At 52.8% G+C, this 14,463-nt stretch overlaps 1 protein-coding gene across 1 annotated transcript; it reads left to right on the top strand.

Annotated features, from left to right (window-relative positions):
* Nucleotides 1-1,246: 1,246 nt before the first annotated feature.
* On the top strand, nt 1,247-2,746 carry LOC128304992 (endochitinase-like). Its single transcript, XM_053042260.1, has 4 exons — nt 1,247-1,540; nt 1,611-2,150; nt 2,218-2,379; nt 2,444-2,746. The coding sequence occupies exons 1-4, from the start codon at nt 1,247-1,249 to the stop codon at nt 2,744-2,746; spliced, it is 1,299 nt and encodes a 432-aa protein (XP_052898220.1).
* The last annotated feature ends 11,717 nt before the right edge of the window (nt 2,747-14,463 follow it).

Here is a 14,463-nt window from a genome sequence, read left to right as displayed (position 1 = left end):
GATGGAAAATATATTTTCTGAAATTGTATGTGTTGTGTGTTTACTGTTGGATGGTTTGGAGGAATTTGTTCGTTTCATAAGTTTGTTATGTCTGGTGCTGTCGATGAGTAAAACAATAAAATGTAAAATAATAGTAAAATCTGATTTGCAGACACTCGAGACGCTCATTGCTGGATTATATTCCAGAAGTTTAACTGTACAGAGACATGAGTATGTGCAAATACTACGCTATAAAGTCTCGTTGATTTGTTGTGCTTTGTGTGTTGTGACTACTAAGTCGTGAGGCATTTAACTTAACAGAACTTAACTTAATACGATTCCTAATGGGAAAAAATCAATTTTCAGGAGTTGCAAAACGTCGTTTCGTACACATGCTGTTTTAGAACTAAATTGCATACCACCAGGGGCTAGAATAGGCTTCAACCGCTGACGTACAGATGTCGCTAGCCATCACTCACCTTCCCAAAGGCCTTTTTACTCGCAATTCAAAATTCTCAACAGCATTTGAATGTTTCCCTCCGTAACCGTTGAAATTGTGCAATAAAAAAGGATTATCAAAACTGTTAAGAAAAAGTACAACACGTCCTCTTGCTGTAGATGACATTTGATGATACTATTTATGTTATTTTCAAAATTATTTGAATTGGACGGGTTTTGGTCTTATTTCAGAGGGTTATTTTTCAGCGCCAAATGTAAAGGTAAATGAAACAACCAGCAGAAAAAAAATATTCCAAATAAAATAAAAAAATACAGTCATTATTCTTTAAAATCCTCTTTTCTTCGCTCGGTAGTAGAACATCATTCGGACTAAAACCGGAAGAACGCACTAATTAGCTTATATATAATGTCTGCCTATGGATATGTCATCAGCTTTAACAATCAGTAAAATACAGTTATCTTAAAATAGTTACAAATTAAATAATCAAAAGATAATAATGTTATATTATCCGTCTAAAAAACTTGAAACGTATATCGTCTCCTTACCATTATCGATGACGAAACAATCAGCGCTTCAACACGCTTCAACGCTTTGATTCATCGGCCATAGAACACAAACAAATTGTAGAAACATAATGCCGATGCGGGATCGCATACGCATTTGAACACAAATTCGTCACACGATTGATTTGTTTATTTGATTTTGCACGTTGTCCAAACCTTAACCGGTCTGCTCAGTTTAGAGACGGGGCAGAAACAGGTTCTCGTGGAATGCGTCAGTTAGCGTCTTGACGCCAGATCCATCGAGATGTCATCACGCCAAAGACAGTATTTCTGTGACTGCCGATCAACTCGCACCGCATCATTTGCTGTGTCCGTATCAACAATGAGTGCAGGGGTAGTGATGTGGATAGTGTTCATTCTGGCCCTACTGGTGGACTCGTCGATGGCACAGGGTAAAAAGTTGGTTTGCAGTTATGATCCCACCAAAGCTCTCCAGATCGGTTACCAACCGGAGTACATACCGCTGGAAGTTTGCACACACGTGATCTTCCAAGCGTTCGACTTCCCAAGATTCGTCGGTCGGCAGATGCTGTTCAGTGTAAGCTTACTTCGTACGACATGAATTTTGCTATGCGAGAACTGATTGCACGTTGTTTATTTTACAACAGGACAACGATAAAATAGCGTTCAGTAAGGTCATTACAAGTGTACGGCAGCGATCGAATACGGTTCGAGTTATTGCGTCGATCATTGGATCTGCCCAAGACTACACGGCAACTTCCGGTACGATAGTGCGCAGGAAAGCTTTCGTACAAGCCGCCATATCATTGCTTCTTGAGCTGGATGCAGATGCGATTGAACTTAACTGGCGTTCACCGGGCAACAGTAATGCTGGACATGGTAATGGGCTCGATCGCGTCACGATGGTATCACTACTGCAAGATCTCCGACAGGCGGTCATTTCTGCCAGTAAAAACATAAGGTATCGCAACCGGGAACTATGGTTCCGTGGATCGCTTCATCTCAATGTGGTCTTCGAAGCGTACAATGTGTTTGATATTTGTGAGCTGGTCGATCACGTCACACTCGATTCAGATACGGTCCCATCGTTAGGAGAAGTCCATGCACCCTTGTACAGTAAACCAATCGTATCACCCGTGTACGTACCATGGCTAGACACAAGGGTAATCGATCCTATGAATGGTTTGGTGAGTAAAAGAAATAGGTTTGGATTTGTTTTGCTGTGTTATACCGCAGTTTGTTGTCGTTCGCTAGAACACTACCACGCAGCGCTGGATTGATGAAGGATGTCCCCCAAGGAAGCTGTTGTTTGGAATCGGTCTACACGGTGTCCGTAAGGCTTACTCGTCGAGTATGAGATCATTTTTCGGTAGCGGATTCGGCCCTGCCAAATCGACGTATCTGGAGCAACATGAGGTAGGCACTGCCTTAGTTTGGATAGTACAATACCCCTCAATGTTGGTTTTGTTTGACATCGCAGCTTTGCGTCACAATACGGCAAGGAGGCTGGAAATATGCGTGGGATCAGTATGGTGCCATGCCGTATGCGACTAGAGCGTTACAGAATGGACAGGAGGAGCACATCAGCTATGAGGATTTGAACTCGCTACGCTACAAGATGGATATGGTTGAGGCGAAGCGTTTCGGTGGTATCTATATAGAGCATATACATTCCGACGACATTTACGGAAGATGTGGTCAGGCGTACTCACTGACGGCCTACCTAGCTAGCAGAGTGCGTTCGATTCCTTCTGATATTGGGTTTGCTGTCGAGTGGAACTAATCTGGTGGAGTTAGAATTGACTTGAAACTTGAGTGGAATTAATCTAGAAAAGGCAATGAGAAGATCTAAAAGAATCAATAACGATGACCTATTTGTGTAACTAGTGTTCGTAATAGTGAATGTAAAATACATTTAATAAGCAAAGTTCTAAAGCACTGGCGTTATGAATTTTCGTAGTTATGTAAAAATACTGGAGTAATGATTAATGTTACATTAATTTGCTTGCAATTATATCGTGTTTAGACCACAACCCATTTTTAATTCATTTCACCATTCAAACAAAAGGCCAGTGGAGGATCAATCCCCTTGGAGGCCCAGGGCGGATTTTAAAAACAACGCATTTAATAGCAAACAATGCAAATTTTATATAATAATAATATTTTGTGTTATGCTCAGCCGGTTAGATTTGCATAGCTTTTAGCATTTGAAAATTAAAATGCTAGATAAAGTTTTTGTGTTGAAAGATTACCTCCATGATTGAACAACACCAGCAAAGTCTCGGTAAAAAAGCTCCCTGGCATACACCTCAGAGTTCTGTTGCTTAGCCCTGTAACCGGGCCGTTAAGCTAGTCTATACATACACGTTTGTATGCGCTAAGGAGAACCATAACGACACTACTTGGATCACATTTTCTACGATTTACGTACATTTACGAATCCTGATTAGTCTAACGGCTTCTACAATTTTTCGCCCAATGTACAGTTTCCAATCGGTTTACTTTTTCGGTAACAATCAGCGAAATTTCTTAGCAACCTGTTCCGCTCATGTAGATGTTTTAGGCGATGAACAAAAATTAACGGTTGATTTCTGTGGTGAGCTTCTACTTACTGAACTATTTCAACAATTGATTATGTTTTATAGCTTTCTTTGATCCATTAGGTGCAGAGCAACTGGTCAACTGTGAAAACCACTATAACATAGCCGCGCAAATAATTGTTTTCAGATTTACGATACCAGGAGAGCATGTTTTTCAAGTGGTGACATCTTCTTTCCCCCTCTTCCCCCTTCTCGCTTCATCGCTCACTTCTCAGCGCTTCCCGATGATAGTTGCAAATCCCAAGTGCAAGTGAGATGGACGAAATGGAAAGTAGCCCTTATCTCTCTCGCTCAAACTTTCCATGGACTGGTACGAAATTTCATACAAAACCAGCTGTTTTCAGATTTCGGATACCAGGAGAGCATGTTCTTCAAGAGGTGACACCTGGTACCAGCAAAGCAAGATGGCGGAAAATGGCGCGCAACTTCTTATGCAATTCCATGCCAATTCCATGCCTTTTAGCCGCCGATTAGCCGTCGATTGGCCATCGATTAGCCGTCTATTAGCAGTCGATTAGCCGTCATCTACCCCCCCTCGTGTCACCTACCCCTCGTATCACCTCCCCTTCGTGACCCCACCCCCCACGACACACCTCCCACCACCCACGTGTCACCACTTACCTCCCATGGGACACCACTTACCTCCCACAGGTCACCACCCACCTCCCACGGGTCTCCACTCACCTCCCACGAGCCACCACCCCCAAATCATCCGCCATCTTGTGCGCCATCTTGTTCGCCAGCTTGTCCGCCATCATGCCTACCATCTTGTCCGCCATCTTGTCCACCATCATGCCCACCATCTTGTCCGCCAACTTGTACGCCATCTTGTCCGCCATCTTGGCTGCCATCTTGGCCGCCATCTTGTCCGCCATCTTGTCCGCCATCTTGTCCGCCATCTTGTGTCCGCCATCTTGTCCGCCATCTTGGCCGCTATCTTGTCCGCCATCTTGTCCGCCATCTTGTGTCCGCCATCTTGTCCGCCATCTTGTCCGCCATCTTGTCCGCCATATTGTCCGCCATCTTGTTCGCCATCTTGTCCGCCATTTTGTCCGCCATCTTGTGTCTTCCATCTTGTCCGCCATCTTGTCCGCCATCTTGGCCACCATCTTGTCCGCCATCTTGTGTCCGCCATCTTGTCCGCCATCATGCCTACCATCTTGTCCGCCATCTTGTCCACCATCATGCCCACCATCTTGTCCGCCAACTTGTACGCCATCTTGTCCGCCATCTTGGCTGCCATCTTGGCCGCCATCTTGTCCGCCATCTTGTCCGCCATCTTGTGTCCGCCATCTTGTCCGCCATCTTGGCCGCTATCTTGTCCGCCATCTTGTCCGCCATCTTGTGTCCGCCATCTTGTCCGCCATCTTGTCCGCCATCTTGTCCGCCATCTTGTCCGCCATCTTGTCCGCCATCTTGTGTCCGCCATCTTGTCCGTCATATTGTCCGCCATCTTGTGTCTGCCATCTTGTCCGCCATCTTGTCCGCCATCTTGTGCGCCATTTTGGCCACCATCTTGTCCGCCATCTTGTCCGCCATCTTGTCCGCCATCTTGTGTCCGCCATCTTGTACGCCATCTTGTGTCTTCCATCTTGTCCGCCATCTTGTCCGCCATCTTGTGTAAGCCATCTTGTCCGCCATCTTGTTTCCGCCATCTTGTGTCCGCCATCTTGTCCGCCATCTTGTCCACCATCTTGTGTCCGCCATCTTGTCCGCCATCTTGTGCGCCATCTTATCCGCCATCTTGTGTCCGCCATCTTGTCCGCCATCATGCCTACCATCTTGTCCGCCATCCTGTCCGCCATCTTGTGTCCGCCATCTTGTCCGCCATCTTGTCCGCCATCTTGTCCGCCATCTTGTGTCCGCCATCTTGTCCGCCATCTTGTGTCCGCCATCTTGTCCGCCATCTTGGCCACCATCTTGTCCACCATCTAGTCCGCCATCTTGCCCGCCATCTTGTCCGCCATCTTGTGTCCGCCATCTTGGCCGCCATCTTGTCCGCCATCTTGTGTCCGCCATCTTGTCCGCCATCTTGTCCGCCATCTTGTCCGCCATCTTGTCCGCCGTCTTGTATCAGCCATCTTGTGTCCGCCATCTTGTCCGCCATCTTGTGCGCCATCTTATCCGCCATCTTGTGTCCGCCATCTTGTCCGCCATCATGCCTACCATCTTGTCCGCCATCCTGTCCGCCATCTTGTGTCCGCCATCTTGTCCGCCATCTTGTCCGCCATCTTGTCCGCCATCTTGTGTCCGCCATCTTGTCTGCCATCTTGTGTCCGCCATCTTGTCCGCCATCTTGGCCACCATCTTGTCCACCATCTAGTCCGCCATCTTGCCCGCCATCTTGTCCGCCATCTTGTGTCCGCCATCTTGGCCGCCATCTTGGCCGCCATCTTGTCCGCCATCTTGTGTCCGCCATCTTGTCCGCCATCTTGTCCGCCATCTTGTCCGCCATCTTGTCCGCCATCTTGTCCGCCATCTTGTCCGCCATCTTGTCCACCATCTTGTGTCCGCCATCTTGTCCGCCATCTTGTGCGCCATCTTATCCGCCATCTTGTGTCCGCCATCTTGTCCGCCATCATGCCTAGCATCTTGTCCGCCATCCTGTCCGCCATCTTGTGTCCGCCATCTTGTCCGCCATCTTGTCCGCCATCTTGTCCGCCATCTTGTGTCCGCCATCTTGTCCGCCATCTTGTGTCCGCCATCTTGTCCGCCATCTTGGCCACCATCTTGTCCACCATCTAGTCCGCCATCTTGCCCGCCATCTTGTCCGCCATCTTGTGTCCGCCATCTTGGCCGCCATCTTGTCCGCCATCTTGTGTCCGCCATCTTGTCCGCCATCTTGTCCGTCATCTTGTGCGCCATCTTGTCCGCCATCTTGTGTCCGCCATCTTGTCCGCCATCTTGTCCACCATTTTGTCCGCCATCTTGTCCGCCATCTTGTTTCCGCCATCTTGTGTCCGCCATCTTGTGTCCGCCATCTTGTCCGCCATCTTGGCCACCATCTTGTCCGCCATCTTGTGTCTGCCATCTTGTCCGCCATCTTGTCCGCCATCTTGTGCGCCATCTTGTCCGCCATTTTGGCCACCATCTTGTCCGCCATCTTGTCCGCCATCTTGTCCGCCATCTTGTCCGCCATCTTGTGTCCGCCATCTTGTCCGCCATCTTGTCCGCTATCTTGTGTCCGCCATCTTGTCCGCCATCTTGTCCGCCATCTTGTGTCCGCCATCTTGTCCGCCATCTTGTGTCCGCCATCTTGTTCGCCATCTTGTCCGCCATCTTGTCCGCCATCTTGTGTCCGCCATCTTGTCCGCCATCTTGGCAGCCATCTTGTCCGCCATCTTGTGCGCCATCTTGTCCGCCATCTTGTGCGCCATCGTGGCCGCCATCTTGTCCGCCATATTGTGTCCGCCATCTTGTCCGCCATCTTGGCCACCATCTTGTCCGCCATCTTGTCCGCCATCTTGTGTCCGCCATCTTGTCCGCCATCATGCCTACCATCTTGTCCGCCATCTTGTCCACCATCATGCCCACCATCTTGTCCGCCAACTTGTACGCCATCTTGTCCGCCATCTTGGCTGCCATCTTGGCCGCCATCTTGTCCGCCATCTTGTCCGCCATCTTGTCCGCCATCTTGTGTCCGCCATCTTGTCCGCCATCTTGGCCGCTATCTTGTCCGCCATCTTGTCCGCCATCTTGTGTCCGCCATCTTGTCCGAAATCTTGTCCGCCATCTTGTCCGCCATCTTGTCCGCCATCTTGTGTCCGCCATCTTGTCCGTCATATTGTCCGCCATCTTGTGTCTGCCATCTTGTCCGCCATCTTGTCCGCCATCTTGTCCGCCATTTTGACCACCATCTTTTCCGCCATCTTGTCCGCCATCTTGTCCGCCATCTTGTGTCCGCCATCTTGTCCGCCATCTTGTGTCCGCCATCTTGTCCGCCATCTTGTCCGCCATCTTGTGTCCGCCATCTTGTCCGCCATCTTGTTTCCGCCATCTTGTGTCCGCCATCTTGTCCGCCATCTTGTCCACCATCTTGTGTCCGCCATCTTGTCCGCCATCTTGTGCGCCATCTTATCCGCCATCTTGTGTCCGCCATCTTGTCCGCCATCATGCCTACCATCTTGTCCGCCATCCTGTCCGCCATCTTGTGTCCGCCATCTTGTCCGCCATCTTGTCCGCCATCTTGTCCGCCATCTTGTGTCCGCCATCTTGTCCGCCATCTTGTGTCCGCCATCTTGTCCGCCATCTTGGCCACCATCTTGTCCACCATCTAGTCCGCCATCTTGCCCGCCATCTTGTCCGCCATCTTGTGTCCGCCATCTTGGCCGCCATCTTGTCCGCCATCTTGTGTCCGCCATCTTGTCCGCCATCTTGTCCGCCATCTTGTCCGCCATCTTGTCCGCCATCTTGTCCGCCGTCTTGTATCAGCCATCTCGGCCGCCATCTTGTCCGCCATCTTGTCCGCCATTTTGGCCACCATCTTGTCCGCCATCTTGTCCGCCATCGTGTCCGCCATCTTGTCCGCCATCTTGTGTCCGCCATCTTGTCCGCCATCTTGTGTCTTCCATCTTGTCCGCCATCTTGTCCGCCATCTTGTGTCCGCCATCTTGTTCGCCATCTTGTCCGCCATCTTGTGTCCGCCATCTTGTCCGCCATCTTGTGTCCGCCATCTTGTGTCCGCCATCTTGTGTCCACCATCTTGTCCGCCATTTTGTGTCCGCCATCTTGTCCGCCATCTTGTGTCCGCTATCTTGTGTCCGCCATCTTGTGTCCGCCATCTTGTCCGCCATCTTGTACGCCATCTTGTACGCCATCTTGGCCGCCATCTTGGCCGCCATCTTGTCCGCCATCTTGTGTCCGCCATCTTGTGTCCGCCATCTTGTCCGCCATCTTGTGTCCGCCATCTTGTCCGCCATCTTGTGCGCCATCTTGTCCGCCATCTTGTGCGCCATCGTGGCCGCCATCTTGTCCAACATCTTGTGTCCGCCATCTTGTCCGCCATCTTGGCCGCCATCTTGTCCGCCATCTTGTCCGCCATCTTGTGTCCGCCATCTTTGCCACCATCTTGTCCGCCATCTTGTCCGCCATCTTGTCCGCCATCCTGTCCGCCATCTTGGCCGCCATCTTGTCCGCCATCTTGTGACCGCCATCTTGTCCGCCATCTTGTGTCTGCCATCTTGTCCGACATCTTGTCCGCCATCTTGTCCGCCATCTTGTGTCCACCATCTTGTCCGCCATCTTGTGTCCGCCATCTTGTCCGCCATCTTGTGTCCGCCATCTTGTCCGCCATCTTGTGTCCGCCATCTTGTCCGCCATCTTGGCCACCATCTTGTCCGCCATCTTGTGTCCGCCATCTTGTCCGCCATCTTGTCCGCCATCTTGTGTCCGCCATCTTGTCCGCCATCTTGGCCGCCATCTTGTCCGCCATCTTGTGTCCGCCATCTTGTCCGCCATCTTGTCCGCCATCTTGTCCGCCATCTTGTCCGCCGTCTTGTATCAGCCATCTCGGCCGCCATCTTGTCCGCCATCTTGTGCGCCATCTTGTCCGCCATTTTGGCCACCATCTTGTCCGCCATCTTGTCCGCCATCTTGTCCGCCATCTTGTCCGCCATCTTGTTCGCCATCTTGTCCGCCATCTTGTGTCCGCCATCTTGTCCGCCATCTTGTGACCGCCATCTTGTCCGCCATCTTGTCCGCCATCTTGTCCGCCATCTTGTCCGCCATCTTGTCCGCCATCTTGTGTCCGCCATCTTGTGTCCGCCATCTTATCCGCCACCTTGTCCGGTATCTTGTCCGCCATCTTGTATCCGCCATCTTGTTCGCCATCTTGTCCGCCATCTTGTGCGCCATCTTGTCCGCCATCTTGTGCGCCATCTTGGCCGCCATCTTGTCCGCCATCTTGTGTCCGCAATCTTGTCCGCCATCTTGGGCACCATCTTGTCCGCCATCTTGTTCGCCATCATGTCCGCCATCTTGTCCGCCGTCTTGTGTCCGCCATCTTGTCCGCCATCTTGTGTCCGCCATCTTGTGTACGCCATCTTGTCCGCCATCTTGTCCGCAATCTTGTGTCCGCCATCTTGTCCGCCATCTTGTCCGCCATCTTGTCCGCCATCTTGTCCGCCATCTTGTCCGCCATCTTGTCCGCCATCTTGTGTCCGCCATCTTGTGCCCGCCATCTTATCCGTCACCTTGTCCGCTATCTTGTCCGCCATCTTGTTCGCCATCTTGTCCGCCATCTTGGCCGCCATCTTGGCCGCCATCTTGTCCGCCATCTTGTGTCCGCCATCTTGTCCGCCATCTTGTGTCCGCCATCTTGTCCGCCATCTTGTCCGCCATCTTGTGTCCACCATCTTGTCCGCCATCTTGTCCGCCAGCTTGTCCGCCATCTTGTGTCCGCCATCTTGTCCGCCATCTTGGCCGCCATCTTGTCCGCCATCTTGTCCGCCATCTTGTCCGCCATCTTGTGCGCCATGTTGTCCGCCATCTTGTGCGCCATTGTGGCCGCAATCTTGTCCGCCATCTTGTGTCCGCCATTTTGTCCGCCATCTTGGCCACCATCTTGTCCGCCATCTTGTCCGCCAACTTGGCCGCCATATTGGCCGCCATCTTGTCCGCCATCTTGTTCGCCATCTTGTCCGCCATCTTGTGTCCGCCATCTTGTCCGCCATCTTGTCCGCCATCTTGGCCGCCATCTTGCCCGCCCTCTTGTGTCCGCCATCTTGTCCGCCATCTTGTTCGCCATCTTGTCCGCCATCTTGTGTCCGCCATCTTGTCCGCCATCTTGTGACCGCCATCTTGTCCGCCATCTTGTCCGCCATCTTGTGTCCGCCATCTTGTCCGCCATCTTGTGTCCGCCATCTTGGCCACCATCTTGTGTCCGCCATCTTGTCCGCCATCTTGTCCGCCATCTTGTGTCCGCCATCTTGTCCGCCATCTTGTGTCCGCCATCTTGTCCGCCATCTTGTCCGCCATCTTGTCCGCCATCTTGTCCGCCATCTTGGCGGCCATCTTGTGTCCGCCATCTTGTCCGCCAACTTGTGCGCCATCTTGGCCACCATCTTGTCCGCCATCTTGTGTCCGCCATCTTGTCCGCCATTTTGTCCGCCATCTTGGCGGCCATCTTGTGTCCACCATCTTGTCCGCCAACTTGTGCGCCATCTTGGCCACCATCTTGTCCGCCATCTTTGCCGCCATCTTGTGTCCGCCATCTTGTCCACCATCTTGTCTGCCATCTTGTTCGCCATCTTGTCCGCCATCTTGTGTCCGCCATCTTGTCCGCCATCTTGTCCACCATCTTGTGTCCGCCATCTTGGCCGCCATCTTGTCCGCCATCTTGTGTCCGCCATCTTGTCCGCCATCTTGTCCGCCATCTTGTCCGCCATCTTGTCCGCCATCTTGTTCGCCATCTTGTCCGCCATCTTGTTCGCCATCTTGTCCGCCGTCTTGTCCGCCAGCTTGTCCGCCATCTTGTCCGCCATCTTGTCCGCCATCTTGTCCGCCATCTTGTGTCCGCCATCTTGTCCGCCATCTTGTCCGCCATCTTGTGTCCGCCATCTTGTCCGCCATCTTGTCCGCCATCTTGTCCGCCATCTTGTGTCCGCCATCTTGTCCGCCATCTTGTCCGCCATCTTGTCCGCCATCTTGGCCGCCATCTTGCCCGCCCTCTTGTGTCCGCCATCTTGTCCGCCATCTTGGCCACCATCTTGTCCGCCATCTTGTCCGCCATCTTGTGTCCGCCATCTTGTCCGCCATCTTGTCCGCCATCTTGTGTCCGCCATCTTGTCCGCCATCTTGTGTCCGCCATCTTGTCCGCCATCTTGTCCGCCATCTTGTCCGCCATCCTGTCCGCCATCTTGTGTCCGCCATCTTGTCCGCCATCTTGTCCGCCATCTTGTGCGCCATCTTGTGTCCGCCATCTTGTTCGCCATCTTGTCCGCCATCTTGTCCGCCATCTTGTCCGCCATCTTGTCCGCCATTTTGTCCGCCATCTTGTCCGCCATCTTGTTTCCGCCATCTTGTGTCCGCCATCTTGTGTCCGCCATCTTGTCCGCCATCTTGGCCACCATCTTGTCCGCCATCTTGTGTCTGCCATCTTGTCCGCCATCTTGTCCGCCATCTTGTGCGCCATCGTGGCCGCCATCTTGTCCGCCATCTTGTGTCCGCCATCTTGTCCGCCATCTTGTCCGCCATCTTGTGCGCCATCTTGTGTCCGCCATCTTGTCCGCCATCTTGGCCACCATTTTGTCCGCCATCTTGTCCGCCATCTTGTTTCCGCCATCTTGTGTCCGCCATCTTGTGTCCGCCATCTTGTCCGCCATCTTGGCCACCATCTTGTCCGCCATCTTGTGTCTGCCATCTTGTCCGCCATCTTGTCCGCCATCTTGTGCGCCATCGTGGCCGCCATCTTGTCCGCCATCTTGTGTCCGCCATCTTGTCCGCCATCTTGGCCACCATCTTGTCCGCCATCTTGTCCGCCATCTTGTCCGCCATCTTTTCCGCCATCTTATCCGCCATCTTGTCCGCCATCTTATCCGCCATCTTGTCCGCCATCGTGGCCGCCATCTTGTCCGCCATCTTGTGTCCGCCATCTTGTCCGCCATCTTGGCCACCATCTTGTCCGCCATCTTGTCCGCCATCTTGTCCGCCATCTTTTCCGCCATCTTATCCGCCATCTTGTCCGCCATCTTATCCGCCATCTTGTGTCCACCATCTTGTCCGCCATCTTGGCCACCATCTTGTCCGCCATCTTGTCCGCCATCTTGTCCGCCATCTTGTCCGCCATCTTGTGTCCGCCATCTTGTCCGCCATCTTGGCCACTATTTTGTCCGCCATCTTGTCCGCCATCTTGTGTCCGCCATCTTGTCCGCCATCTTGTGTCCGCCATCTTGTCCGCCATCTTGTCCGCCATCTTGTCCGCCATCTTGTGTCCGCCATCTTGTCCGCCATCTTGTACGCTATATTGGCCGCCATCTTGCCCGCCATCTTGTTCGCCATCTTGTCCGCCATCTTGGCCGCCATCTTGTCCGCCATCTTGTTCGCCATCTTGTCCGCCATCTTGTCCGCCATCTTTTCCACCATCTTATCCGCCATCTTGTCCGCCATCTTATCCGCCATCTTGTGTCCACCATCTTGTCCGCCATCTTGGCCACCATCTTGTCCGCCATCTTGTCCGCCATCTTGTCCGCCATCTTGTGTCCGCCATCTTGTCCGCCATCTTGGCCACTATTTTGTCCGCCATCTTGTCCGCCATCTTGTTTCCGCCATCTTGTGTCCGCCATCTTGTCCGCCATCTTGTCCACCATCTTGTCCGCCATCTTGTGCGCCATCTTGTCCGCCATCTTGTGCGCCATCTTGGCCGCCATCTTGTCCGCCATCTTGTGTCCGCCATCTTGTCCGCCATCTTGGCCACCATCTTGTCCGCCATCTTGTCCGCCATCTTGTCCGCCATCTTGTGTCCGCCATCTTGTCCGCCATCTTGTGTCCGCCATCTTGTCCGCCATCTTGTCCGCCATCTTGTGTCCGCCATCTTGTCCGCCATCTTGGCCACCATCTTGTCCGCCATCTTGTGTCCGCCATCTTGTCCGCCATCTTGTCCGCCATCTTGTCCGCCATCTTGTGTCCGCCATCTTGTTCGCCATCTTGTCCGCCATCTTGTCCGCCATCTTTTCCGCCATCTTATCCGCCATCTTGTCCGCCATCTTGTCCGCCATCTTGTGTCCACCATCTTGTCCGCCATCTTGGCCACCATCTTGTCCGTCATCTTGTCCGCCATCTTGTCCGCCATCTTGTGTCCGCCATCTTGTCCGCCATCTTGGCCACCATTTTGTCCGCCATCTTGTCCGCCATCTTGTTTCCGCCATCTTGTGTCCGCCATCTTGTCCGCCATCTTGTCCGCCATCTTGTGTCCGCCATCTTGTCCGCCATCTTGTACGCCATCTTGTCCGCCATCTTGGCCGCCATCTTGTCCGCCATCTTGTGTCCGCCATCTTGTCCGCCATCTTGGCCACCATCTTGTCCGCCATCTTGTCCGCCATCTTGGCCGCCATCTTGGCCGCCATCTTGTGCGCCATCTTGTGTCCGCCATCTCTTCCGCCATTTTGTCCGCCATCTTGGCGGCCATCTTGTGTCCGCCATCTTGTCCGCCAACTTGTGCGCCATCTTGGCCACCATCTTGTCCGCCATCTTTGCCGCCATCTTGTGTCCGCCATCTTGTCCACCATCTTGTCCGCCATTTTGTTCGCCATCTTGTCCGCCATCTTGTGTCCGCCATCTTGTCCGCCATCTTGTCCACCATCTTGTGTCCGCCATCTTGGCCGCCATCTTGTCCGCCATCTTGTGTCCGCCATCTTGTCCGCCATCTTGTCCGCCATCTTGTCCGCCATCTTGTCCGCCATCTTGTCCGCCATCTTGTCCGCCATCTTGTTCGCCATCTTGTCCGCCATCTTGTCCGCCATCTTGTCCGCCATCTTGTCCGCCATCTTGTCCGCCATCTTGTCCGCCATCTTGTGTCCGCCATCTTGTCCACCATCTTGTCCGCCATCTTGTGTCCGCCATCTTGTCCGCCATCTTGTCCGCCATCTTGTCCGCCATCTTGTGTCCGCCATCTTGTCCGCCATCTTGTCCGCCATCTTGGCCGCCATCTTGTCCGCCAATTTGGCCGCCATCTTGTCCGCCATCTTGTTCGCCATCTTGTCCGCCATCTTGTGTCCGCCATCTTGTCCGCCATTTTGTGTCCGCCATCTTGTCCGCCATCTTGTCCGTCATCTTGTGTCCGCCATCTTGTCCGCCATCTTGTGTCCGCCATCTTGGCCACCATCTTGTGTCCGCCATCTTGTCCGCCATCTTGCCTGCCATCTTGTCCGCCATCTTGTGTCCGCCATCTTGTCCGCCATCTTGT

Source organism: Anopheles moucheti, chromosome 3, assembly GCF_943734755.1.
Source record: "Anopheles moucheti chromosome 3, idAnoMoucSN_F20_07, whole genome shotgun sequence".
Classification (NCBI taxonomy): Eukaryota; Metazoa; Arthropoda; class Insecta; order Diptera; family Culicidae; genus Anopheles; species Anopheles moucheti.
This window is presented reverse-complemented; position numbering and strand designations above follow the sequence as displayed.

What these genes read in the sequence shown, in the direction of transcription:
- LOC128304992 (XM_053042260.1), top strand. Translation starts at nt 1,247, where the DNA reads ATGTCATCACGCCAAAGACAGTATTTCTGTGACTGCCGATCAACTCGC. An exon ending in GTCGGCAGATGCTGTTCAGT is followed by an intron (nt 1,541 to 1,610) that starts GTAAGCTTACTT and finishes ATTTTACAACAG; the next exon opens with GACAACGATAAAATAGCGTT. An exon ending in CGTATCTGGAGCAACATGAG is followed by an intron (nt 2,380 to 2,443) that starts GTAGGCACTGCC and finishes TTGACATCGCAG; the next exon opens with CTTTGCGTCACAATACGGCA.